This window comes from Chenopodium album, chromosome 12 (assembly GCF_948465745.1).
Source record: "Chenopodium album chromosome 12, dcCheAlbu1.1, whole genome shotgun sequence".
Taxonomy (NCBI): domain Eukaryota; kingdom Viridiplantae; phylum Streptophyta; class Magnoliopsida; order Caryophyllales; family Amaranthaceae; genus Chenopodium; species Chenopodium album.
Genome location: NC_137845.1, coordinates 218,631 through 243,639, shown reverse-complemented (window position 1 = coordinate 243,639; position 25,009 = coordinate 218,631). Strand labels below are relative to the sequence as shown.

The 25,009-nt window shown below is 33.9% G+C and overlaps 2 protein-coding genes and 1 long non-coding RNA gene across 6 annotated transcripts; 1 reads left to right on the top strand and 2 right to left on the bottom strand.

Annotated features, from left to right (window-relative positions):
• Positions 1-221: 221 nt before the first annotated feature.
• Positions 222-3,378, bottom strand: LOC145571444 (vacuolar protein sorting-associated protein 24 homolog 1-like). Of its 3 annotated transcripts, none has more exons than XM_081630477.1 (8): positions 3,163-3,378; positions 2,743-2,958; positions 2,543-2,619; positions 2,287-2,389; positions 1,429-1,550; positions 875-1,063; positions 683-789; positions 222-589 (listed from the first exon to the last, which is right to left on the bottom strand). In XM_081630477.1, the coding sequence occupies exons 2-7, from the start codon at positions 2,852-2,854 to the stop codon at positions 706-708; spliced, it is 687 nt and encodes a 228-aa protein (XP_081486603.1). In that variant the 5' UTR covers positions 2,855-2,958; positions 3,163-3,378; the 3' UTR covers positions 222-589; positions 683-705. The 3 variants fall into 3 exon arrangements, with proteins under 3 accessions (XP_081486603.1, XP_081486604.1, XP_081486602.1); XM_081630478.1 differs by having other exon boundaries at positions 222-520; XM_081630476.1 differs by having other exon boundaries at positions 222-789; positions 3,163-3,377.
• Positions 3,379-13,648: 10,270 nt separating this feature from the next.
• LOC145571442 (chaperonin CPN60-like 2, mitochondrial) lies at positions 13,649-20,403 on the bottom strand. Of its 2 annotated transcripts, none has more exons than XM_081630474.1 (18): positions 20,199-20,403; positions 20,091-20,112; positions 19,688-19,819; positions 19,210-19,369; positions 18,036-18,211; positions 17,559-17,654; positions 17,366-17,470; positions 17,139-17,225; positions 16,932-17,021; positions 16,593-16,673; positions 16,450-16,518; positions 16,303-16,380; positions 15,236-15,331; positions 15,059-15,158; positions 14,846-14,961; positions 14,655-14,760; positions 14,038-14,116; positions 13,649-13,937 (listed from the first exon to the last, which is right to left on the bottom strand). In XM_081630474.1, the coding sequence occupies exons 1-18, from the start codon at positions 20,225-20,227 to the stop codon at positions 13,835-13,837; spliced, it is 1,725 nt and encodes a 574-aa protein (XP_081486600.1). In that variant the 5' UTR covers positions 20,228-20,403; the 3' UTR covers positions 13,649-13,834. The 2 variants fall into 2 exon arrangements, with proteins under 2 accessions (XP_081486600.1, XP_081486601.1); XM_081630475.1 differs by having other exon boundaries at positions 13,650-13,937; positions 14,846-14,949; positions 20,199-20,402.
• Positions 20,404-20,544: 141 nt separating this feature from the next.
• On the top strand, positions 20,545-24,834 carry LOC145569923 (uncharacterized). The gene is made up of 2 exons (XR_014096354.1): positions 20,545-21,172; positions 24,212-24,834. It is a non-coding gene; the product is annotated as an uncharacterized LOC145569923 (long non-coding RNA).
• Positions 24,835-25,009: the final 175 nt, after the last annotated feature.

Sequence of the window (25,009 nt, the reverse complement as noted above, 5' to 3'; positions counted from 1 at the left end):
GTTACTTGATTGGATATTATCACACAGTGTAATTTCAAGACTTGCCAGTTACCAGAATTGTTAAGACTTGAGACAAAAGGACTTGTTAGGCGTCCATATTCCAAGGAACTAAAAAAAGTCGCTGAAAATGTGCAACATGCGTGATAAAGAGAAAATCACAGCTTATTTAGCCATCGTGTAATAAAACAGGCGTTCAATAATTCTTAGTCACTGCATTGGTGTGTGAGGCAATTATCAGTACTTTGTATTAAAAAAGGAAGCAATTGAACATTACAAGTTCAACCAAACATGGAATATTAAAAATTAGAGTTCAGTGGCATGGGAGTAGTCATTATGCCTTGCATAAGCTGAAGGCCCTTTACATTAGAACTGAGAATAGGGAAGATTTCAGAGCTCATTACACAACCGAAAATCCACAAGACAGAATCCATTATGCAAAAGCTGAGTTCCGTATTATTTACAACAAAGTTTGGCAACACAGACAAATGTGACGGAACCGATCTGAAGAGCCTATTAACTCCTGTATCATTCATTATGTATATGTTAGTGAGGGGCCAGAGAGGAAAATCAGGTTCCATGATCAAGTAACCTGAAATAATATTACAGGATATGAAGGTTATACAAGACTAAGGTGTCCTTGCAACCGTATCATTCTACATGACTCCAAGCTTGCCTAGAGTACCTGTTCTTGGCGAGATTTGTATCTTATGATCTAACTTTGGCTAAACGTGCCCTTATCGCCTCCATTTCTTCCTCGTCATCTAAACCTTCAGCAATTGGCTCCTCATCCTACAAAGACAAGCAACCAAATTTTCAGCCACAGCAAACCAAAAACCTAACTTAGGTAGTCAGGTGAAGGAAATTTCAGGCTCACCTGTATGCTCGTGCTCTGTGCAGGTGCCTTGATCTTTTCTTTCCTCGCTGCAACAGGAAGCTGTGCAGCAGTCTCACTGGCCAACTCTGTCAGGATCTTGTCAACTTCTTCCTCTGTTTCCTCTTCTATGTCTTCAGAATCTAGCGCATCATCAACAGCCTCGTTGACAAACTCTTCAATTACCCCAGCCTTGAAACATGAAAGAAAAGGCATGAATTAAAAAAAAAAAAAAAAAAAAAAAAAAAAAAAAAAAAAAAACAGCATTAATATATCTCTTATCACACAACGGGGGCAAGCTATGTGCCCCATGATGTCACAAGTTTATGGCCGCATCAACTAAGGCTTGCTCAACAGAGCAAATTCCTATTTTCTTATGATACCTTGTTCACATAAACAATAAGACAAATGGCACACCATTTCATGAATCAAGAGTTCAAGACTCAGTTAGCTGAGTATTCGCTGAAAAAATTCAAGTGACAACGTAATGGTGAAATGAAGAATTGCGCTAGAAGCCTGAAAACTGATTGTTTAGAATTATTTTTTATACAATATACCTTGGTCATCTCTTTGCTGAACTCTTGCATAGTAACAGCAACTTGTGGAGCTTTCATGAGGTTATTGACAAGTTTCATCACCTCAGCACTCTTTTGCAAATGACCCACTGTACGAGCAACGGCTGCAAGTACAAGATTCAAGGTGAGTTAATAAAGATACAAAATGTAGGGCACAAAGTGTTGCAACATAGAACATATGCTGGAGACAGATTGTAGGCAGAAGAGCCGTAGAAGTAATCAGTACTTACTACTGACATTGTGATGAATAACAGTAGCCAATTTAGCCAGTGCAATTCTATATGTCATGTATTCTAACTAACATTGCAGGAGACAAACCCAAAAATAAATAAAAAACAACGGTCAAGGTTCATAATGTGTGCTACAGCTCAGATAAATTTTCCAGCTTCTGGTTCAAGTCAATTCATTTGTGCTTCAAATTAATAATGGTTCAAATTCACTGCAATGTAAAAATTAAAGAAGTTGGGAAGGTATGAAAGCATATGACAAAGCCTATTTTCCATTTCTAAGGAAAGATAGAAGAGAAAGGAGAAATCGACAATGATCCCACAAAGCAGATTCATCTTATGAATGAAGAATGACAGACAGCAATGCAAAGTGAAAGAAATAAGCTAGAAATTTACTTGTCAACATAAGATGAAAGTTAAAAACCAGTCCCTTATCCATGGGGAAATTAATACACCGTGAAGAAAATGTTAAAGGACTTTAGGACCATGAATCTAAAGAGAAACAGCAGAAATTGGTTGCTCGGTAATTGACAAGCATATCAACCGCCCCAACTAAATTTTAAACATATTGCAAAAGAAGAACGATGTAAGATGTAATGAAGCATTATCATACCAACACTTTCTCCGAGATGCATTGATATTGAATTAAGTTGAGCTTTATTCTCATGAAGACGATTGACGGTTTTTCTTGACCTCACAATTTCCTTAGCAAGTGCCTGATACATTATACACAAAAGATAGGTATAACTCTCCATTCGAAGGCACGTAAACATCTTTACACTTCTAGCAAGTGGCATCTCACATTCATACACAAACCCTAAATTCTCAAAAATTAGATTACTGAAATTCAATGACATTGATGATAATACCTTTGCAGAACCCATGTCATTTCTCTTGGCAGCATCTCTAATTGCCTTTTGTACACTCTTCTCTTCCCTTTGAATATCTAAAATATTCAACAAAAACCGAATCACAAAATCAAATAATCTACTCATAAACATCAAATTTTCACATCATCTTCAACAGCAAGCACTAAACAAATAAAGAATAAAGAAATGCGACGACATGCCTCGAATTTGGCGCTCGATATTACGACCCTCTTGACGAAGACGCCTTTGCCAATCTCTAAGCAATTGCTGAGGGTTTGGCTTCACCCCCAACATACTCTTCACTTTGTCCATATTCAATCTCTCCCCAGAAAACAGTACCAAATATATGATTATCAAGCTGACAGCAATCAATTAGGGCAAATGAAGAACCCAATTGAACCAAATTCTGTTTCAATCTAAAAAAAAGTAAATCTTTATCAGTTTGATCTGGGTTTCAATTGAATTAGGGAAATACTTTAGAATTCTAATATTGAACTAGGTGAAATACAAAATTAGCAATTATTTTATAAATAGAGATAATTAAGAATATGAAATCAAAGAAAAGTTGTCATCTTCGAGAAGATTAAAAGTCTAAAACTTGAAATGCAAAAAGTAATTACCAGATCAAGAATGAAGAAGAACAACCAAATGATTCTTCCGCAGACAAAGAGGAAAGAGGAAAGAGGAAGCGCGAAGGATGAAAGATGGTAAACTACTCGGCAACAGCAAGTACCAACTTTGGCAATGGTACAATCTACAATGTGATCTGATCACACGACAATCACCCGGAAATTTCACTCGTTCGTCTTTTGTTGTATGGATTTATGGGTGAAAGTTATTGAATTTATTTTTAGTAAGAGGAAATACAAATTAATCACCTTGATAAAACAATACTTTAGTATTTAATAAGGATGACTTTTGAATGGCCATTGTATTAAATTAAAGAGAAGATATTACGAGCGCATGGATGCACGAATTATTTGGTATGAGAGGCTTGGCTGATATATTTTACTCGTTGGCTGATATGTTTCATGTGTTGCCTGATATATTTTATTTATTGGCTGATATGGTTTTTGGTTTGGCTAATATATTCCTTTTCTTGGCTTATATGTTTGGCAAATTTGTCTGAAAAAACCTTTTAAAAGCACCATTTTGCGGAAAAAAACCTTTTAAAAGCTTTTTGGTTTAAAAAAACCACCACGTCCATTATTTTTGCAAGAGGAAACTGATTTACTTAATTAACCACTAATTTACTTAATTAATCTCTAATTTCCTCCCATTTCTTCTAACTAACCTCTAATCCACCAAATTACTTAATTAGATTTAATTTATATATATAAATAAACCGCCAACCAACCACCCTTCCCTTTCCCCTTCCCCCTCCCATGGCAGCAACCCCCACTCCCACTGAACCCGCTGCCCGGATCCCCCTCACCTCTGGCGACCTACCTCCACTGCCGGCCGACCCTCCCTCCCTTATCCCCGTCGGCGACCACCACCTCCCTTCAAAATTTTGGCTCTAGTTTACTCAAACATGCTCAAATCAAGTCCAAATCAAATGCAATTTGCTTCTAAATCACCCTAACATCACATATATACATAATTAAAGCCAAAACAAGTATCAATTGCAAGCAAGAAGCATAAAATTAAAAACCCCCAAATTGATTTTCTAGGATTTATTTTTCAAAATAAAAAGGTGGTGGTCGCCGCGCGGGAGTAAAGGGGAAAAAGAGGGTTGGACGACGGTGGAGGTAGGTCGCCGGAGGTGGGGGATTTGGGCGGCGGATCTGGTGGGGGGAGGGGGTTGCTACCAAGGGAGGAGAAAATGGAGGAGAACGGGGAGGAGGTGGTTGGGGATGGTGGTTTGTTTTATATATAAATTAAATATAATATAATTATTTAGTAAGTTAGTGGGTTAGAGCTTAATTAGAGATTAATTAAGTAAATTAGAGGGTAATTAAGTAAATAGGTTTCCTCTCGCAAAAAAATAAATGTTTTGGGTTTTTTTTAAATAAAAAGCTTTTAAAAGGTTTTTTTTTCGCAAAATGGTGCTTTTAAAGGTTTTTTCTAACAAATTTGCCTATATGTTTTTTTTTTCCTTTTGTTGGCTGATATTAGACATAATTTGGCTTATATGTTTCTTTAGTTGGTTGATATATTTATTTTGTTAGTTGATATGTATATATTTTAATTGTTGGCTTATATGTTTCATTTTGTTAGCTGATATATTTATTTTGTTGGCTTACTTGTTGCTTTTGTTGGCTGATACGCTTTATTTGTTGGCTCATATGTTAATTCCTTTTGTTGGCTTATATGTGTTTTTTGTTGGCTGATATACTCCTCTTATTGTCTTATACGTATTTTTTGTTGGCTGATATACTCCTCTTGTTAGCTTATATGTATTTTTTGTTGGCTTATATACTTCTTCTGTTGGCTGATAAGTACCTTTTATTGACTGACATACTCCTTTGATTGGCTGATATGCATCTTTTGTTGACTTATATATTCTTTTTGTTGGCTTATATATTTATTGGCTAAAATGATTAACAACATACTACAATATTTTTATTTTCTTATCTCTCCTCCTCCTCTCTTTCTTTCTCTCTCTTTCACATGTATCAGCCAACCCATTTTGGCCTTGTTTGGTAAATGGCTTTTGGTTGGCTTTTTCATTGGCTATTGGCTTTTTCTTTCTGTCAAACAACCAAAATATATGTTTGGTAAATGGCTTTTCAGCTAGCTGAAAAAGCGGGTTTTCCGCCAAAAACAAAAATCTAGTCTTACTAGTTTTTTGGTTTTGGCTTTTGGCTTTTCATTAAACAAATTACTTTTTTACCCTTGATTAATAGTTAATAGTTAATAGTTAATAGTTAATAGTTAATAGTTAATAGTTAATAGTTAATAGTTAATAGTTAATAGTTTAATTATTAATTATTAATTAATAATTAATAATTAATAATTAATAATTAATAATTAATAATTAATAATTAATAATTAATAATTAATAATTAATAATTAATAATTAATAATTAATAATTAATAATTAATAATTAATAATTAATAATTAATAATTAATAATTAATAATTAATAGTTAATAGTTAATAGTTAATAGTTAATAGTTAATAGTTAATAGTTAATAGTTAATAGTTAATAGTTAATAGTTAATAATTAATAATTAATAATTAATAGTTAATAATTAATAATTAATAGTTAATAATTAATAATTAATAGTTAATAATTAATACTTAATAATTAATAATTAATAATTAATAGTTAATAGTTAATAATTAATAGTTAATAGTTAATAATTAATAATTAATAGTTAATAATTAATAGTTAATAATTAATAATTAATAGTTAATAATTAATAATTAATAATTAATAATTAGGAGTTATTAATTAATATTTAATTACTATTAATAATTAGGAGTTAATAATTAATACTTAATAATTAATATTTAGCAATTAATATTTAATAATTAGTAATTAATAAGTGATAATTAATAGTTAATAATTAATAATTAGTAGTTAATAATTAATAATTAGTTATTATTAGTACTTAATAATTAATAGTTATAGTAGTAATTATTAATTATTAGTACTTAATAATTACTAGTTAGTAATCAACAATTAGTAATATATAATTAATAATCAGTAATTGATAATACTTAGTGCCTAGTACTTAATAACTAGTAGTTACGAGCAGTAATTAAGAAATAAGTAATTAATAATTAATAGTTAGTATTTATACTTAATAATTAATAGTTAGTAATTAACAATTTGTAATTAGTAATATAAAATTAATAATATAAAATTAATAATCAGTAATTAATAATTAATAGTTAGTATTTTGTAATTATAATTAATAATTACAAATTACTCGTAGTAACTAGTATTAAGTAATTAATAATAATACTAATAATAAATTAATAAGAACACAAAATAATGTCCTTTAAGGTCATTTTGCATAGTTGCAGCCAACAAATAACAACTGATTTTACCAAACATATTTATATACAACAAATGGTCAAACAACCACTACAAACAGCCAATACTAACAGCCAGTCAAACAAGCCAAGTTAAACAGCCAGCAGCCAACAGCCAATAGCCAACTCACGCATAACCATCACCACCAACCTCCTCCCTTGCTCCCATTTTCCATGCCACCAAGTCACCAACTGACCCAAACAGAACAGCCACCGCACCAACCACCAACACAACCACGCACCACCACTTTCTCTTCTTCCTATCGCAACCACGTCGGACCCTAGCCCAACCATGCAAACCACCAACAATTTGCCTCCACCACCACCGATTCGCACTCACCTCCACCACCAGGGACTGCAAGAATTTGTGAAGGCTGTGATAATCGCACCATTTATGGTAGAAATTCATTCTCATTTTCTCTTTCTTCATCATCAACATCTTTATTAGAGTGTTGCGCCAATAACACTCATTCATTGACAAATTTTAAAGCTCATTCTTACCTTAGCAAATCATCTTGGATTAATTTTGATTGTTTTATGCAATTGTAAATTTTTTTATTTTGATTTTAATTGAAAAAAAAGGAGGAGCAAAGGAGAGAGAAAGAGAAGGGAAAAGAGGCTGGCCGCACAAACACTTGTATGCGGGTGTCCGCACCCAATAGTTTGTGTAAATTAAACACAGTCGTCTATCTATTTTGACTAATATGAACCGTTGATAATGTTCATTATGAATTAGATTTTAGAAAACGTTGGGAAAAAAAAATAAAAAACTTAAAAATCAATCACGTTCTAATTCAGTTTTCAATAATTCCTAGTTTTTTTCCCTTTCCCTGCTATCAATTCATTCTTCAATTCTTAATTGTGTCATTGTGTGTTGCTTCAATCTAATTCTCATCCTATTTGTAATGTGAGTAAAAAAAGAAAGAAGGGTTATTATAATGTGTATATTAGCATACCCATGATGTGTATATTAGCATACCCATGATCACTCTTTTGAAACTATCAGTTTCTCCATCATCTCCATTACATGGTTCACCGTTAAAGTTCAATATCCCATTGTCTCCGTGTTTGGAAGTCCATTAGACAATCTTAAAAAATACTGTTTTTTTTAACTAACACTAACAATTGCTAATTTGCACTAATCACAAGAAAATCATGGCAGGTTCATTAGAATTAGATTGAAGCAACACCCATAATTAAGAATTGAAGGATGAATTGACAGCGAATCAATAGCAAGGGAAGGGAAAAATAAAACTACTTTGTGAATTATTGAAAACTAAATTGCTAGTAGGTTAGAAGTTTAGAACGTGATTGATTTTTAAGCCTTTTTTTTCAACGTTTTCTAAAATAAAATTTAAAGTTATCTTAGCTTTATCAACAGTTCATTTTAGTTAAAATAAATAGATGGCTGTGATTATTCAATGGCCACAATTAAATTGTGGCCATTTGAAAACTGTCCATTTATTAAGGGGTTGTATTTGTAATTTTGTATGGAGTACTATATAAGGGTAGGAATGGCAACGGATCGGATTCAGGTCGAATGCGGCTAAATCCGAATCTGATCCGTTTAGTAAACGGATCCTGGACTCGGATCCGAATCTGAAAAGTCCTAATCCGAATTCGACTCATAATTTTCGAATCCGAATCCGGTCAGTTTATTCGGTCTCCGAAATGATCCGAATTTTTTTTTATTTATATTTTTTGTAATGTGTGATATATCTATAATTGTTTGTATAGTCATACCGAGTAAAGTATAAACATAACATATTTAAATTATGAACTAAGTTACATAATAAATTTTTGCTATAAAACAAAACAAGCAATTATCCCAATTTATAAAGCATATACTCATACTCTCGGACTCGGTCGGACTTTGCATAGGGTCAAAGTTCGATCCGCCTCCTATTCGGATTGGATTTTTTTTCTTCGGATCGGATTGGATTCAAATCGAACTCGGATTGAATTGTCATCCCTAATCAAGGGTTAATCAACCTGGGTGTACTTATGCCGTGTTCGATACTAGTTTTTTTTAGTAATGTAGCTTTTATTCAACCATTACTTAGTAAAAAGTTGATATTATTAGCTTTTGTGAAAAGCTAGGTAGTTGATGGAATTTTTTCTCTGTATTTTTAGAATTTCACAGTTAGTAGCTAGTTTACCAAACACTCCTACTTAATTATTTAGTCTCATAGCTAATAGCTAGATGACAGTTAACAAGTATACATGCAACTAACAATAGCCTCTACAACTACATTTTGTAGAACACGCCCTTAAAGTCCAATCCAAGCAATTCAGATTGAATTTCTTTTTTCTCAAATTGGATCTTATTGGATTTAACTTCTTTCGAGAATTAGAGTGTTGGTTTGAGGGCCTGTTCACTTCAGTTTAATTTCAGTTCAGCTCTAATTAGTTCATTTCAGTTCAGTTCAGTTCGGTACCTAATTTCCTTCTCTCATAAAATATTCATTTCAGTTCAGTTCAATTCAGTTCAGATCCAATCAGTTCAGATAAGTTCAGCTCATTTCAGTAAATGTGAACAGACCCTGAATCAGATTAAAAAATTAAAAAAAAACAGAAGAAATTGAAGTTATATGGACAATTTATCCACTTTATATATTGTATTGTTACATATAAATATATATACAAAGTTGAGTTTTTTTTTTTTTTTTTTTTTTTTTTTTTTTTTTTTTTTTTTTTTTTTTTTTAATACCACTACTAATACTTATAATAGGTTACTATTATGTTCTTAGGGTTTTTTTTTTCCAAACAATAAAAAGGAGGAAGTCCCAGTTTATTTTCATGAATATAATAAACAAAAATTCGGTTATCTAGTGATATTTCTGTAAATAAATCAACAAAATATTTCAGTCAGCATGACATTTTCGTAAATAAATCAACATTAGTGGGACCTTCATTTAATAAAAGTTGTTGACTTATTTAAAAAAATTGCCACTAGATAAACATTTGTTTTGTTTATCACGAAGATAAACTTGTATTTTCTTAAAAAGAAAGAGCATTTAAAAAAAATATCTAAAAATGATTATGTTTTACAAAGCATGTGTCAATTTTTGGGCTTATAATAGTTGTGAAAGTCAATATATATTTATGGAGTAGTCCATTGTATCAAAGGTAACATTCATGGACCGATATGCAAATATAAGAAATAGATTTTGATACAATGTAATTCTAGACCAAATATGACTGTATTGGAGTTGGTGGAAACTTGAATTGGATTGGATTGGAATGGAATTGAGCTGAATTCAAACTCCATTTTTAACTTGCATGCACCCCAAGTTAACAATCGTTTTAAACCACTGAATATAATACACTTCAATGTCACGCTATATTTTTAAATAATTGTTCTTTAAAAAAAATTATGTAACTTGATAATTCTCATTAATTGATCCTTATTATTGATGATTGATTTAAAATACCACCTTAACTAAATACACTCACCACATGTAGGGGTGTAAATGAGCTGATACGTTCATAAACTACTCGCCAAAGCTTGGTCAAAACTCGTTTGTTAAGCTAACAAACAAGCTTGAACAAAAATTTTAAGCTCGTAAAATAGATGAACTAAGCTTGAACAACATCATGTTCGACTCGGTAATGTTCATGAACAGCTTGTTTAATTTCATTTGTAAATACGCCCTTAGAACTTGAACAATTTATATATCTTTTATACATACATACTAATTATTTCATCAGGTAAAGGCATAAAAATCCCGTCATTATCTTTTTCTATAGAAAGAATATAAATATCTTATATAAAATTACATGTATGTGTTAAAATTTGAAAGAAACGATTTTTTAGATGATAAAATAGGGCTCGTTTATTTAATCAAGCCCGATTTAAACCCGTTTAAGTTTGAACTTAAACTCGAAATGCTAACGAGTACGTTCGTGAACAAAGCTCGAACAAGCCAAATTCTTAACGAACCCAGCTCGAACAAGATTTTCAAAAGCTCGTTCAAGCTCGAAATAGTTCGAACACGAATAATTCTTATCAAGCTTAGCTCGAACAGACTAAAACTCGGCTTGGCCCGAATTATTTGCAGCCCTAACCACATGACAATTTAAACTAACCACCCACATAGGAACATCACTTCCTTCTTAATCAAAATAGAAACATCTAATGTAAATAGACCCAAGTCACCCAACAGTAGTATCCAATATATATATATATATATATATATATATATATATATATATATATATATATATATATATATATATATATATATATATATATATATATATAATAAAAACAATTCAAGGTTTAAATAGTTTATTACAGTATGGCATACTGCTATTTTGCTTTTTAATAGGGAAAATTTAGTGCATGCTGAGTACTAAGTTTAATTTCTAAGACCCTATTTTTTCACAAAGCTTCATCACTTAAAAAGAAAAACTTACAAAAATTAAAATGTTTCACTTTGTTGGATCATACCTCTCATAGGTTATTTTAACCAATTTTAAATATCAAAATCCAATATCATTGATCGAAAATTACTAGGTAGAAATCATACCATTAGGCCAAACAATAATCTTGATCAATTCTAAATCTATAATTAATTAATCTTAAATAAAATAAGACAAAAGCTAACGAACATCCCAAGGGCGTTGGCTAAGCTAGCTAAAAGTAGAAAGATTAAATTAAACATTAATCACACTGATCGACGCGTGATTTTGTCATGTTTTCCCAAATTAATACCATTTTAGGCAATATTTTAAATAGTTATCCAACGCCTCGGGGGCGTTCGTTAGCAAGATCCATAAAATAAATAGGTTTAAATTTTAACCATCAACAATTAATCTCATATGACTATATAATTACAATATACAATTAAACAAATTGAGTTTGTTTTGAAATTATATTAAATTTTAAATCTTAATTGAAACGGTAAAAAATGTCACCACGTTACTAATTTATGTGGAACACAAATGACAAAATAACATTTTGTGGTTCTATCTACCCATTAAGAATCTGAAAATATTTTTTATTTAAAATTATTTTGTATCAATCTCTATTTTTCTATATATAGAATATTAACATTGAAGTCTAAGACTAAGATTTTGAATATATTCTTATAATTAGTTTAATGTATGAAGGAAAAGTTAATGAGATGCAAAAACTATAACAAATCAAAACCTTAAACTGTAGAAGTGGTATTAGATTTGCCAGAAAATTGACACCTCAATTGTATAAATTTAGAAACTAAAAAAAGTCCATAACAACTAACAAACCCTTTTATTTAAAAAAATAAATAAATAAAAATGAAAAAACTTTGCCTTATGTACTCCTCCCTTCCCTTATTTCTCTCCCAACTTGACATTTCTTCTCTTCCTCTTAAGCTGTATGAGAAAATAAGGGAAGGTAACGAAGAGCAACCCGAAAAAGTGATTGAGAAAAAAGCTGCATATTCGGTGGCAACGCAGCGAAAATCTCAGCACCATTCCCCAGCAAACAAGAATCATAAAACACAAATGAGCATTATTAGTTCCAATAGTAGCAATAGTAGAATCAGCAATGGTACTCAGGCATGCGCGGCATGTAAGTATCAGCGTAGGAAATGTGCCTCAGATTGTGCTCTAGCTCCTTATTTCCCTCATGATCGCCAAAGACAATTCCTAAACGCGCATAAATTATTTGGGGTCAGTAACATAACTAAGATCATACGCAACCTTAATCCTCCTGACAAGGACATTGCTATGCGTACCATTATATATCAGTCTGATGCGCGTGCCAAAGATCCTGTTGGCGGTTGTTACAGGATCATTAGGGACCTGCACCATCAGATTGCATATTGTAAGGCTGAGTTAGACCTTGTTCTTCAACAACTCGACCTTTGCAAGGCTCAACTTTATCAACAACAACACGCTCAATTATATCAGATTGCTACCGCCCTTACCCCTCAACCTCTGGACCCTGATTCACAGGTTGATGCAGGGACCCCTGTTGCTGATAATAATAACAATAATAATCAGGGTGCCGAGATTTTAACCTGTGATAACGATAGCTATCAGCAATATCAGGCTTTAATGCGCTGTTATTATTATGATGAGGCCGACCAAGGGAATAACAATGAGCAACAATACATACCAATTTCGCAGCAACAAGATCAGTATTCATGGGTGGCTCCTCCGAATGATGATGCAGTGTTAGCCTCATCAAATAGCAGCACGAGCCATGGTGACTGTTTTGTTATGAAGAATGATTTTGGAAGCGAATGTGATGGATTGGAGATGAAGCCGCAGATTCAGATTGTTGCCAATGGTGCACCTTATGATGATGACAAGGAATATGGAAGCAAGTTTGATGAGTCATCTACGCATGTTGATCTCTCGTGTTGTGATCTTCAAGGGGATGTATTGAAGTTTGATCATCAACAAACTACAGAGCTCAGGTTTGCATAACATTAACACGATTTTTAGATATTTCATTCATAGATAATATTACTTCGTAGCATTAGTTCTTGCACAAACAATGAATCTTTCTGGGATTTTGCAGTGAAGAGGCGGCATTGAAGGAAGAAAACATTGTCCTCAGAAATCCGGAGGATGAATCTTTTCACCACATTTCCGAGCACAATCTAAGGAATGCAGCTACTTTATTCACCCTGACAAATTGAGCAGACAATGAAAATCTTTCTTTCATAGATTAGGCTAAGAGGCTATCCAACTTTTTTAAAGAATGGATGAGGAAATAGAGTTGAATACATTTGTAGAATTTTTTGTTTGAATCGTTTGGTTTGCACAATGTTAGCGATTTATCCACATCCCTATCCAATGAAAGCTGATGGTGACAAGCCATCGCAGCTTTAGAGGAATAAATGATAAGACTTGCAGCAGTTGATTTGAAGGATCCTTGCAGATGTATGAAGGTGTCGATCATAGGAGTACAACAAAAGTTCAACCTTTGTGGAGTGACTTGCAAAAAATGATTCATAATTCACAGCATCCAAATCTGTACTTCATGCAACAGAATGCCAGATTTCAGCATTAGATTTTTGACTCGCATGTACAGAAAACAAATGAGGATCTGTACTTCATGCAACAGAATGCCAGATTTCAGCATTAGATTTTCACTCGCATGAACTAAAAACACATGAGGATGCGGTGTTTTGCACTTTCATCTAGTTTCTATTTTTATTAAAAAAAAAATGTTATACAGATGACAGGTTAAGAATGCAACTTCCCGAAATAATTTTTTAGATGCTTGAGATCTAACATACTCCACACAAAGGGAGAATAACATCAAAATCAAGAACAAATTTACAAAAGAATTGCTGAAGTAAATTATCACAAGTCCATCTGATCCATGTCTGGCACACGTTGTCCAACACTGCTTTGTTCTGAATGCTCGATAATAATAGCTTCCGTTGTGGTCAGGAGGGAGGAAACACTGTAAATCAGAAAAGAAACGAGTTGCATTCAGTAAGAATGTATAATAGAAATATAGAATACTCCAAACAAAAGCTAATTGTGCTTAGGTGAGTCCCTACCTTGCAGCATCAGCCAAAGCTGTTCTGATTACTTTAACAGGATCTACAATTCCTGCTTGTATCATGTTGACATATTTACCTGCATCAACAGAAACGGACTGCAAATGTAAGAAGCTCTACTGGTAAACCTGCAAGTCTACAACACCAATGCCTAACCTTTCAAATTGGTTAGTCAGGGAGGCTCAGGTACATTGGGTTTGACATAGATCTTATAGTTGCATTTGGGCCGAACCTTTTCAGTAACTTTTTCTGGTGGTTTCCGGTTTCAAATGTATTTAAGAACCTAAATTTAAGGGCACGTCCACTAGAAAGAAAACTCAGCCCTAAGAAACAATGCCTAGGGAAGGCTTTGGAATGTGAATATCTTTCTTTGTTTTGGGTTTGTTCATTTTTGATACATTAGGATTGTAAACTTCAATCTTATTTTTTACTTTTGTGTGACGTGTGCTTTTTTTGTATTAAGATTTGGTTCCATTATTAAATAAACTAAATACGAAAAAAAAAAAGAAGAAGAAGAAGAAGAAGAAGAAGAAGAAGAAGAAGAAGAAGAAGAAGAAGAAGAAGGGGAGGGGGCATTGGGTAGAAGGTATAGATGAAAAGATCATCAAAGAGGATACCTTTGGATGCATCATAGCCAAAATTGTGATCATTCTGCTCCAACAACTTGCCAATTACCAGCGAGGCTTCACCTCCAGCATTCGCCACAATGGTGAATGCAGGTGCCTAAAGATTTTTCAGATTCAGTTATAAATAGACATAGATACACTCCCCAAAAGACAACAAAATCATAATGTACGCAAAAGGAAACCTTAAGAGCATTTTGGACTATTTGAACCCCTCTTTTTTGGTCTTCATTTTTGGTCTGGATATCATCCAGAGCTTTTGTTGCATAAAGGAGAGAAACTCCACCACCTGTGATTAATACTCGACATGAAATGAATGTGTGAAAGATGGTGAAAGAGATTAGTCAAGAAAGGCCATATTTTTCTCCAGTGTATATAGTGTATAAATGTAGACTCACCAGGTACAATACCCTCCTCCACGGCAGCTCTTGTCGCGTTCAGAGCATCAATAACCCTATCCTTTCTCTCACCGAGTTCAGCTTCACTAGCACCTCCAACCTGTTCAATGAAAATATGTATATTAAAAAAAGTCCCAGTAAGCGAAATCAATCTTATTTCGGAAAGATAAGGAGGACCTTGAAGACAGCAACACCACCAGAGAGCTTTGATAACCGCTCCTGTGCCTTCTCTTTGTCAAATGTTGAAGTACTATTCTCCATGGAAGTTCTAAGCTGCGAAAAAAAATATTAATCTCTTGATTCATACTTGGCAGTTTCTGCAGCTCATACATATAGAGGACTTCATAACAGAAGTACACAATAGATCCTAGAATATGATAAAGTCTTAAATCCTAAATATTGCTTCTCCTTGGGCCTTGTACTATTATTTTATAATTCTCGTCAAATTATCCCCATTGCCTTTGTTTTCTATCTTCTATTATCAGCAAGAAATTATTTATATTATCATTAGCAAACAGGTACTCCTACAATGTACAAAGCTTTACACCCATTGTTAAAAGACAGTAAAGGAGGAGAAAGGATTTCTAGCAACACTCTCATCTGAATAGAATGCTGACTGCTGAGGCTGTGAGCTTTCAATGTACGAAATATTCAAGAAGCTTTCAGACATTGATAGCTCCTGTTATCCTTTTTTTCCCAAGTAGCTCCTCTAGCAAGCAGGCAAGTTAAAAGGCTCCTAAACTTGGGAAGCCCATTTGTCATAACCTCTTATTCTGCTGTACAAAAAATGCTGGCACTGCCTTGCACCACATAATCATCATTATGGAAAACTTAGAAACCACTTCATCAATATGACCATCGCATGCCACAGTGACAGTTCACAGTTGTACTCTTTCATCCAACAATGCTGAAATATGTCTATATATGCATTCATGGATATAGCCAATTCTTTAATTACCCAGAGCAAGTTTCATGGTAATACGAGGAACAAAGTTACAATAGATACACTTCCTCCATTCTTTTAATATTGTAATGTTCGCACTTTTGACACTGTTTACACAATTTTTTTTAACTACATATTGTAGTTTATATGTAAGGGAAAGAACAGTCATGTCAGGTCTTGTTAGATTTTTCTCGATATATGCTTTCACAAAATCAACTTTATATAATTTTAACCATTATATAATCACAGATAATTAAGGTTTTAACTTTGCTAGTTTGATCATACAAAGTCAACAACATACCTCTTCACAGCGCTCCTCTATCACCTTCTTGTCTCCGCCTCCACTTAGAACAATTGTGTCGTCCATAGAGATAGTAACCTGTCTCAATCAAAAGTCAGTTCTCAAAAGAAGAATTTTGCACTAAGATAAATGGAAGCAAATACAAACCTTTTTTGCAGCACCAAGCATTTCAGGTTTAATCTTGTCCAGAGTCAACCCACGCTCTTCTGAAATAACCTGAGAGAAAAATAATCGATAATATAACTAAACATGTTAAAAGTGCCCCAATACCCAATATGCAAATGCCTCACCTCTCCTCCAGTAAAAACAGCTAGATCATCTAGGTTAGCTTTTCTGCTTTCTCCAAACCCTGGAGATTTAATGGCACAGACCTACAAGAAAGCATATAAACAAATGACCAAAATTGTAATGAACTAAAAAATTGAAATTCTAAGGATCTCATATCATTGTAAGAGTTAGCAACTCAAAAGCAATTGAAGATTCTGAAAAATCATATATCTTAGGTAGGTAACACAAGCATATCTTATCTAACATCAAAGACCTAGCAGTTGCACACTGATAAGGCACTCATAACATTTACAGCAACAAAAACTGGTATTGCAATTCAGGTGTAGTACTAGTAAATTCACCTTAAGTCCAGCTTGATGCTTGTTAAGAATCAGCAAAGTGAGCGCATCACCCTCAATATCTTCCGCAACTATTAGTAGAGGCCTTTTCCTCTACCACCAAATCCATATCAACAAAACAAAATTACTCAACCACAAAACAAAGATTCACCTAACATTTCAGAACATCTTTAGTAAGTGAACAAGAGAATTTTTCAAAAGAAGTTAAACCTCAAGAGCCAACTCCAATACTTTAACAAGGGAACCCACGTCTGAAAGTTTCTTCTCGTGGATAAGAACCAAAGTATTCTCAAGTTCCTGTTGCATATGCATTAATATTAAATCTTCTACCAAATAAGATGAAAAAAGTCTAGTCTGTCTACTCACAAAGCACACAATGCAGAACTGCAAGGACTTAATCCATATAAGGAATATTTGAATGGAAGTATGGAACTTACACATTTCTGGGTCTTCTGATCTGTAATAAAATAAGGAGAAATATAACCCCGGGCTAGCTTCATGCCCTCCACTACCTCCAATTCATTATCCAACGTGTTTCCATCCTAAAATTATAAGTGCACCAGCAAATGTGATTTAACCTTCTTCAAGTAAATTGAAATAGCATGGAAGAACATCAAGAAGTCTACTTACAGAAACAGTGATTACACCTTCCTTGCCAACTGTCTCCATTGCCCTAGCAATAAGCTCACCAATTTCACGCTCTCCATTGGCAGAGATAGTAGCCACCTGTTACACAAGAATGATAAATTTACTATATAAGGACACCATATGAGTTACATACACGCTTTTACTCGTATCATTTCACAAAGAAAAGACACAATCTGAAAAAGAAATTAACTGAAAGTTTTCAATCTAAGCTGCAAAGTTCATAATCTAGTGACAGGATAATAATTGCAAAGTTATTAGGAATCTACATGATTGCACCTAAGACTGTCAAGAATTTCAAGGTCCAACCTCCCTTCAATTTTTCCTTCTTGATTTAAACAGCTCCTATTTAGCGTAAGTCTTGCAGATCAAACTGGAAGGAGTTTGCTGTGCCCTTGGAATTGACAAAGATGTGTACAAGAATATAGATACATTGCTTAGGATATTCCTCTAAGAAGTTACCTGTGTGATTTCCTCTGGTGTGCTTATCATCACTGCTTTGCTCTTCAAATTGGACACTACAGCATCAACTGCCATAGTGATCCCAGTTCTCAGATCCATAGCATTTACACCAGCAGCTATGGATTTGCACCCTTCCACCAATATTGCCTGCGTCAACACAGTAGCACAAGTTGTTCCTGGACCACAAAGAATAATGCCTTAATTCAAAGGTACAGTACATATTGACTCGAATGAACATGAGAGAATTGTCGATAATGCTTCTCTGCAAATTGAAAGCTAGTTCAAAGCATTCACGTATCAAGAGCCAAACAATAAAAAATCTTAACATAGGAGAAATGAAAAAAAGTCCAGTGTGGAATGAGTGAATGACCATATTGCACTTTGAGAGAATGATGATGTTTGTATATCTATCACTAAATCAACAATATCAAAATTACCCCAATGCCACAAAACAAGCCCTGCCAGGGCAGGATAAGGGACATAACCAATTGCCGAGAGTATATTATTTCTATGCTTATTGGTAAAACTGTTAACTGGCCTATGAGTTTTTTTGTAGTAATACGGTACTTAAAAGATTTATAAGTGATCTTAGAGTTACAAACTCGTAACTCCTAAAAAGAAAGACAAAATATGATCGAATAGTGAACATTCTAGGAGCAACCTGTCCTAGGCATTTTGATAACGGTGTTCATAAAGCCAGATATCATGAAATCCAAGTTCCAAGAAAACTTGGTTGATCTAAGTGATAAATATGTGTTTAGAGCATTGTCAAATCCAAATCCTGGAAGTGCAATCAACTCCCCTCCCCTTACAAACCCCTCTCCTAGAAAAATGAGAACAATTCAACTCATTTAAAGATTTAAAACAGTTCTTCAATCTGGAAAACGTGACAATTGGCGGTATGAGCTATTGGCCTAAAGCATGGCAAGGGAACTAACAGAGAAAGTAACTTACAGTTTCATATGTATTCTCAAACACAGAGGAATTTTCTATCAAACTCACTGATCTACTCAACAATGGGCAGTTAGATATTTAATTACTTATAACCTCATAAAAGCAGTTAACAAATATAAGATGCAATGCAAAGCTTGCAAGACTCAAAAAAAAAAAAAAAAATCAGCTTGAATCAAAAGCCAGAACAAAGGGCTAAATGGGATGGAGTAAGATAAATCACCATCTCCTGCAACGGTATTTGTGGCCTTTGCAACTTGTTTTACAAGATCTGCACCAAGATTCTTCGTCCTGTCACTGAACTTAATGCTCTTGGCAACTGTAACGCCATCCTTTGTTACTTTAGGTTCTTTAAAGCTCCTTTCAATAACTACATTTCGGCCCTAAATCAACATACAAAGTAAATAAATATTAAGATTCCAGCTATCTTCTATTCTTCGGCACAAAATATAGTGACAATATGATATTTATACTAGCATTATCCATAACTCCCTCTAGACATAATCTCAATGTTTTTCTGAACTCATTCAGCGTACTGTTTACTCGATTGAACTGCAAACATCGTGCTTATCACAAAGTAATAATACAACCCCCCCCCCCCCCCCAACCCAAACACACACGCACACACAAGTATGCATTTATTTAGGCATACAACTACTTTCAGCCCACTTAGTAATGCATAATGGACTCAGGGTTTATACCTTTGGTCCCATAGTAACCTTCACAGCTTCAGCAATCTCATTAACCCCTTGCAGCATTGCCGCCCGAGCTCCCAAACCGAAATTGATATCTTTTGCACCATAATTTCTACTAGATATTATTCTACTGTTCACCTACAAATTCAAACAGAAAGGAGATTAAAAACCTTGCAAATGATCACAAATTTATACCCAATAAGTTAATATTTTATCCTATCAATTGTTTTTTGTGCATTTACAAAACCCCATTTCCCCGAAATAGATTAACACAACGAATCCAATAAAAAAATCTTTTGATCAAAGTCAATCTTTTAGGATCAAAATGTCAATATACAGAAATCAAGATTTAATCTTTTTACTCTAATCAAGCATTTGAAAGACTAAAGTAGAGAAAGGAAGATAATACCAGTCGCTTTGAAGCAGATGACCTGCACAATAAAGATTAGAAAATCAAAATTAAGGCATTGTTGATGATATGCTTTTAAATTTGCGCAGTATTGAGCAAAAACAAGACCTGATTAATGAAGATGCAGCACGAAACATTGTAATAGTTGGGAGAAATTTGGAGTGGGGAGTAATCAGTAGGGTTTAAGAACAGTCGCACAGGAATGATGCCAAGTCTCACTGGAACAGTTTACAGTTGAGAGGTTTAAGAATTTTGAGCCTTTGAGTGCTGTTTCGAGGTTTTTAGGTTCCGGGTTTACTTAATTTTGACCCGAATCCATGACTGTCAAGTTCAGTCGGGTGTCTAGAGTATGAGATGCGGAAGTTATTTAATTTGAAGTTACAGCAAAAATAAATAAATAAAAATAATAAAAAAATTCTAATAGATGATATTTGAGATTTTGGCTGTTGGAGGATGGTAATTAATTGACTCTGTAATTATATAAAAAATTCATTGGAAAGGAAAGGGAAAAATGTTTTTTTTTTATTTTTTTTATTTTTTTTTATTATTTTTTTTAACTCAAAATCGCGGTGATAATTAATTCAAGGTAAATTTGGGTTGAGCAACTTAAGAATTAGGATCATCTCATGTTCAAGAATGCAAGATGTGGTTTAGGATGGGTTGTGAGTCGAACTCAGGTTAAATTGTGCAGATTATTTGCAAGCGTACTCGTTGATGCAAAATCTACTTACATTTTGGCTAATTTGAATGGAACCTAGGTCAAATTCCAATAGAGGAAAGCTCTCCCAACAAGTAATAAAACTAATAATGTGTTTCAAAACCTTGGTTTAGTTAGAACAACTTCCTTACTAGCCGCCAAACTAACTATTCATTGGTGAGATATTGTTCATGATTTACTTTGAGTTGAAATCAGGTACGGCAGTTATTAGCCCAACGTGTGATTAAACTGTACTCCGTAGCCAAAGAACTGAAAAGAGCAAAGACCTTCAATTCTATATTTCGCAGTTATTTTCGCACAAGAAACAACCAAAACTCAATTGAAAGTATCAGCAAAACATCCGAGTAACCCTTTGGAACTTCAGGTCATTTCTCTATCTCTCATTCTTTCTTTCTTTCTGTCAATCTCCCCCTACCCTAGATCATGTTGTTTATTTGAAGGGATCTTAGATTTTTTAAATTTTTGATTTTTCGATACAATAAACCTGTGCCCTTGTTCTTGTTTGCTTTCAATCATAGTAGGGATTTTGGTCAATGGATGATTTTTAATGTAAACTCTAACTTTATTGGGGAATTTTAACATGGGTTTTGATGGAAAAACTTAGAAATGCCCAAAAAAGAGAACTGATGATTCAAGATGTAATTTTTCCTTAAATTTCTGAAGTAATTCACTGGATTAGATGGTGAAATGTAAAAATATAAACTTTGGTTTATAGTATAATGATACATAATAGTTATTTCCAATACCTCAATGCCCTTTGACTTGAGTTTTTGAATTTGTGGATGATAAAATTCATAATGTTTAGTTTACCAGATAGTTAATGTACCTAATTACCATGGATGATTCCACTTTCTAGGGTTTGTGAAATAGTTGTATTCTTACTTTTCTTCTCTTCTCAGTTCTTACAAGCGGATGCTAAAAATATGAGTGTTGTTTGTGCTTCTAATTCATTCTCTACTGAAATTATATAGATTTTATATATGAATACTACAGTAGAGTTTTGTGCTTTTTTTTTTTTTTTTTTTTTTTTTTGTTTTCTTGACATCATGTTTCATTTATGCTGCTTAACGCAAAAATTCGTGTCTGCTTGATGTTGTAGACATTGCATTGGTTCTTTAACAGCTCAGACAAACACTTAATTACATGCTTGAAATTATAGGAACTCGAGCATTGCTTTGATGTTTTGTTCATTGGCTGACCTGTCTTTGATGGAGAACGGTTTTCTTTTAGGCCTTTAGAATTGGATATCCACCTTGTTAGTAGGAACTAGGAACTATCTAGAGTTTTGAACTCTTTGTACCCATCTTTTCCTTGTGTTAGAGGCTTTGTGCATAATATGTGCTTAGTGTTGGATGCTTTTTAACAATTTAACGGTCAACCTATGTTATTGTTGATTGAGATGTATTCAATTTGCCAATTGGTGGTTCATTTTTTACCCAAAAGATGAGATTCTTGGTTTAGTCTTTCTGACTGACAAAGAATAATCTTCATGGCAGCTCAAAATATGACATGTATGGGGGCAGCATGAGTCTTGAGTGCTTGAGTTTCTTCTCAATCTTTGCCTCTTTTTACCTTATTTTTTTCCTTAAACTTATTATTGTCCTGATGATTTTGTGCTTGGTGGTGCCCAAAAGTCCCAACTCCATGAGTTTTATATACATCGTATGTGCTTTGCTTATACTAAGAAACCATGATTTTGCGAGTACAGGACTTTCTATTTGTTAGGTGTTAGCTGGAAACACCCAGGTCAAAGTGTATTTGTTAGGTGTTAGCTGGAAACACCCAGGTCAAAGTGTGGCCGCAATTCAGATAATAATTCCATTTTACCATATCCACGTGCAGTCGCATTCACACATATACAAATAGCATGTTTGGTCTTTGAAATGGTTCAAATCATTTTGAGATTAGATACATGATGCGGAATAGATCTGTGACTATGTAACACAGTAATTGATGACAGCCTTCACATGATCGCCTGAGTTGTCATATGAGGACGTGTTTAGGTTGTTTAAGTACTCAAGTTAGCTTATAAATCCATTATGTACTTACATACATGCTTTGTCTTGATGGTTAATAAGATCTATGTGCTCATATTCCTTTGCAACTTATCAACCTGAAACTTTGTATATAGTTCTGTAGTTTGAGATTTAGGAACTCCTGCACTTAAGGAAGTTACTTATCTTGCTAGTATGCTGGGACCCTAAGCTTTCATATAAATACATCTGCATATATCTCTATCTCAAGGACTACAAAAACAATTATCTGTTTTGCTGGTGGAGCAGGATCTGTGGTGATTTGGATATATTCATCTCACCCATACTAGCTGAAGCTGTTTCCGATAGTATCATGACAGGGTTTGTTTTTGCAAGAAATTGGTATATACACGAATAAATAAAAAAGACCTGAAAGCAATCTAATAAGTTGTGTCCTTGCTCCTTGTTAGCTGGCAAGAGGAGGGAGAAGATAACAAAACCTATATGGTTATCCTACTCATACAGAACACACCCTTCTTGGGGTCTACAGCCGATAGAATGCATAATCTCCAAGTAAGAGCCACGCCCTTGGTGATTCAGATAATTCATGTCCTGTTGATCTTTTCTCCTTAATATATCTTTGAATTCCTTTTCTTCCCTACAGTTTCCTGAGATTTCATCTCATTGCAGTGCCTATATGGTAGAAGTCTAGACTCTCACTTATATTATATTCCACATATATTCTTTCGTGTAGACCTTGTATCCAGCTCAGCTCCCGTTGATTGATTCCCCTAACCTTCATTTGATACTAAAGAGTAAAGCTCATATGTTATGTCCGCCTTGTAGACTGTAGTGTTTTCCCTTTGAGAGTTTGAGTAGAATTCTCTCGTCGCTTGAAACTCATGACTCACTCCACTTTAGTCTCATGACATTAATGCGATACGTCTTCATCTATCTTTGGTTGTGATAGATGCTAAAGATGTATGGCTATGTGGTAGATGCTTGTCTTGAAACCTTTATTTGATGCTAAAGATGTATGGCTTATGTGATGGATGCCTGGCTTGAAAACAATTGGCATCGGGTTTTATCTTCAAATGGCTCCATATTGGTAAATAAGGCTCTGATTCTGCCAAATTTCTATGGAGCATGAAATCTCCTGAAATTAGCCGACTCAAATGGTAGGGTAGATTATTGATACGGAGAAAAGGGAACAGGTTTTATAATAATGACTTAGTCATTGTACTAAAGAACTTGCTATTTGTGTGATCTTGTGATAGACATTAAGGAGTTAACATAATTCTGAGTATTTCCCTAGTCTTAAATGCAAAATTGCTTGTTTAGCTTTTAATTTTATTATTAAAATCCTTGAGGGACTTGATTTCCCTGTAAGTTACTGTAACCTTGACATTATTATGTTACATGTCATGCAGAAAAGGCTATTGAGTGCTTGTTTTGAAACACAAGGCTATGGAGGTAAAACCAACTGTTGCTTTGAGGGCAATGCTTGTGGGAGGAATAGCTGCTTTTGCAAAAATAGCTGGTGCAATGAAAGCTGCAGGAGGTGTTAAGTTGGGAGCCGCTGCTGCTGCTATGACTGCAGCAGCAACTGCCGCAGTCTCTGGATCAAAAAAGGATCAACCAGATGCCTCTGGATCAAAACAGAATCAACCAGATGCTTCCAAGCCACCTGCCAAGTGACTTCTTAGACCGCCTTTTTCCTTACCTCAAATATTCATTTACAATGGTGGCCAGTTAATAATACTGATGAGTACAATAGTTAGTGTTCCTAAATTTTATGGCAGGAATGCACTGATTGTATAGCTCATGGTTCTTGTAGTTTGCTAGGAATGAACTAGTCTTTTTGAAGGAACTAGTTCGTTTTTGTGACTGTATCTGTAAGAGGATGTGACTGTTGCCATGACTGTAAGAGTATGTGTAAACCAAATTGTATGGACAGATTTAAATCTGCAGCTTGTCTCTTATACTAAAGTTTTTAGTGGCAGGTGCAGAAAAATACTTGCAGAGAATTCTAACTGGTATTGTTTGGCAAGTATATTAGTATATTACTTGTGGAAGAAGAGGGAGTTTAGAAAATTTTACAGCTTCTCAGACTTGCTTGCACTCATTAGTCAGATAAACAAAATATCAAAATATTTTCCAAACATTTTATATCCATATTAGAAAATTTGACTCAATCCAAAACCCATATTACTGCAACTGAATAAATC

Bases quoted from the DNA above. Each gene is read 5' to 3' on its own strand.
- LOC145571444 (XM_081630477.1), bottom strand. From the start codon at position 2,854: ATGGACAAAGTGAAGAGTATGTTGGGGGTGAAGCCAAACCCTCAGCAA. The intron at 1,064-1,428 runs GTATATTGTATA...TCATGTTTCAAG, and splicing joins TCAGCAAAGAGATGACCAAG to GCTGGGGTAATTGAAGAGTT. The intron at 790-874 runs GTGAGCCTGAAA...TTGTCTTTGTAG, and splicing joins CACAGAGCACGAGCATACAG to GATGAGGAGCCAATTGCTGA.
- LOC145571442 (XM_081630474.1), bottom strand. From the start codon at position 20,227: ATGTTTCGTGCTGCATCTTCATTAATCAG. The intron at 19,370-19,687 runs GTATAAACCCTG...ATGTTGATTTAG, and splicing joins AGGTTACTATGGGACCAAAG to GGCCGAAATGTAGTTATTGA. The intron at 17,022-17,138 runs GTTTAACTTCTT...ATTTGGTGGTAG, and splicing joins TATTGGAGTTGGCTCTTGAG to AGGAAAAGGCCTCTACTAAT.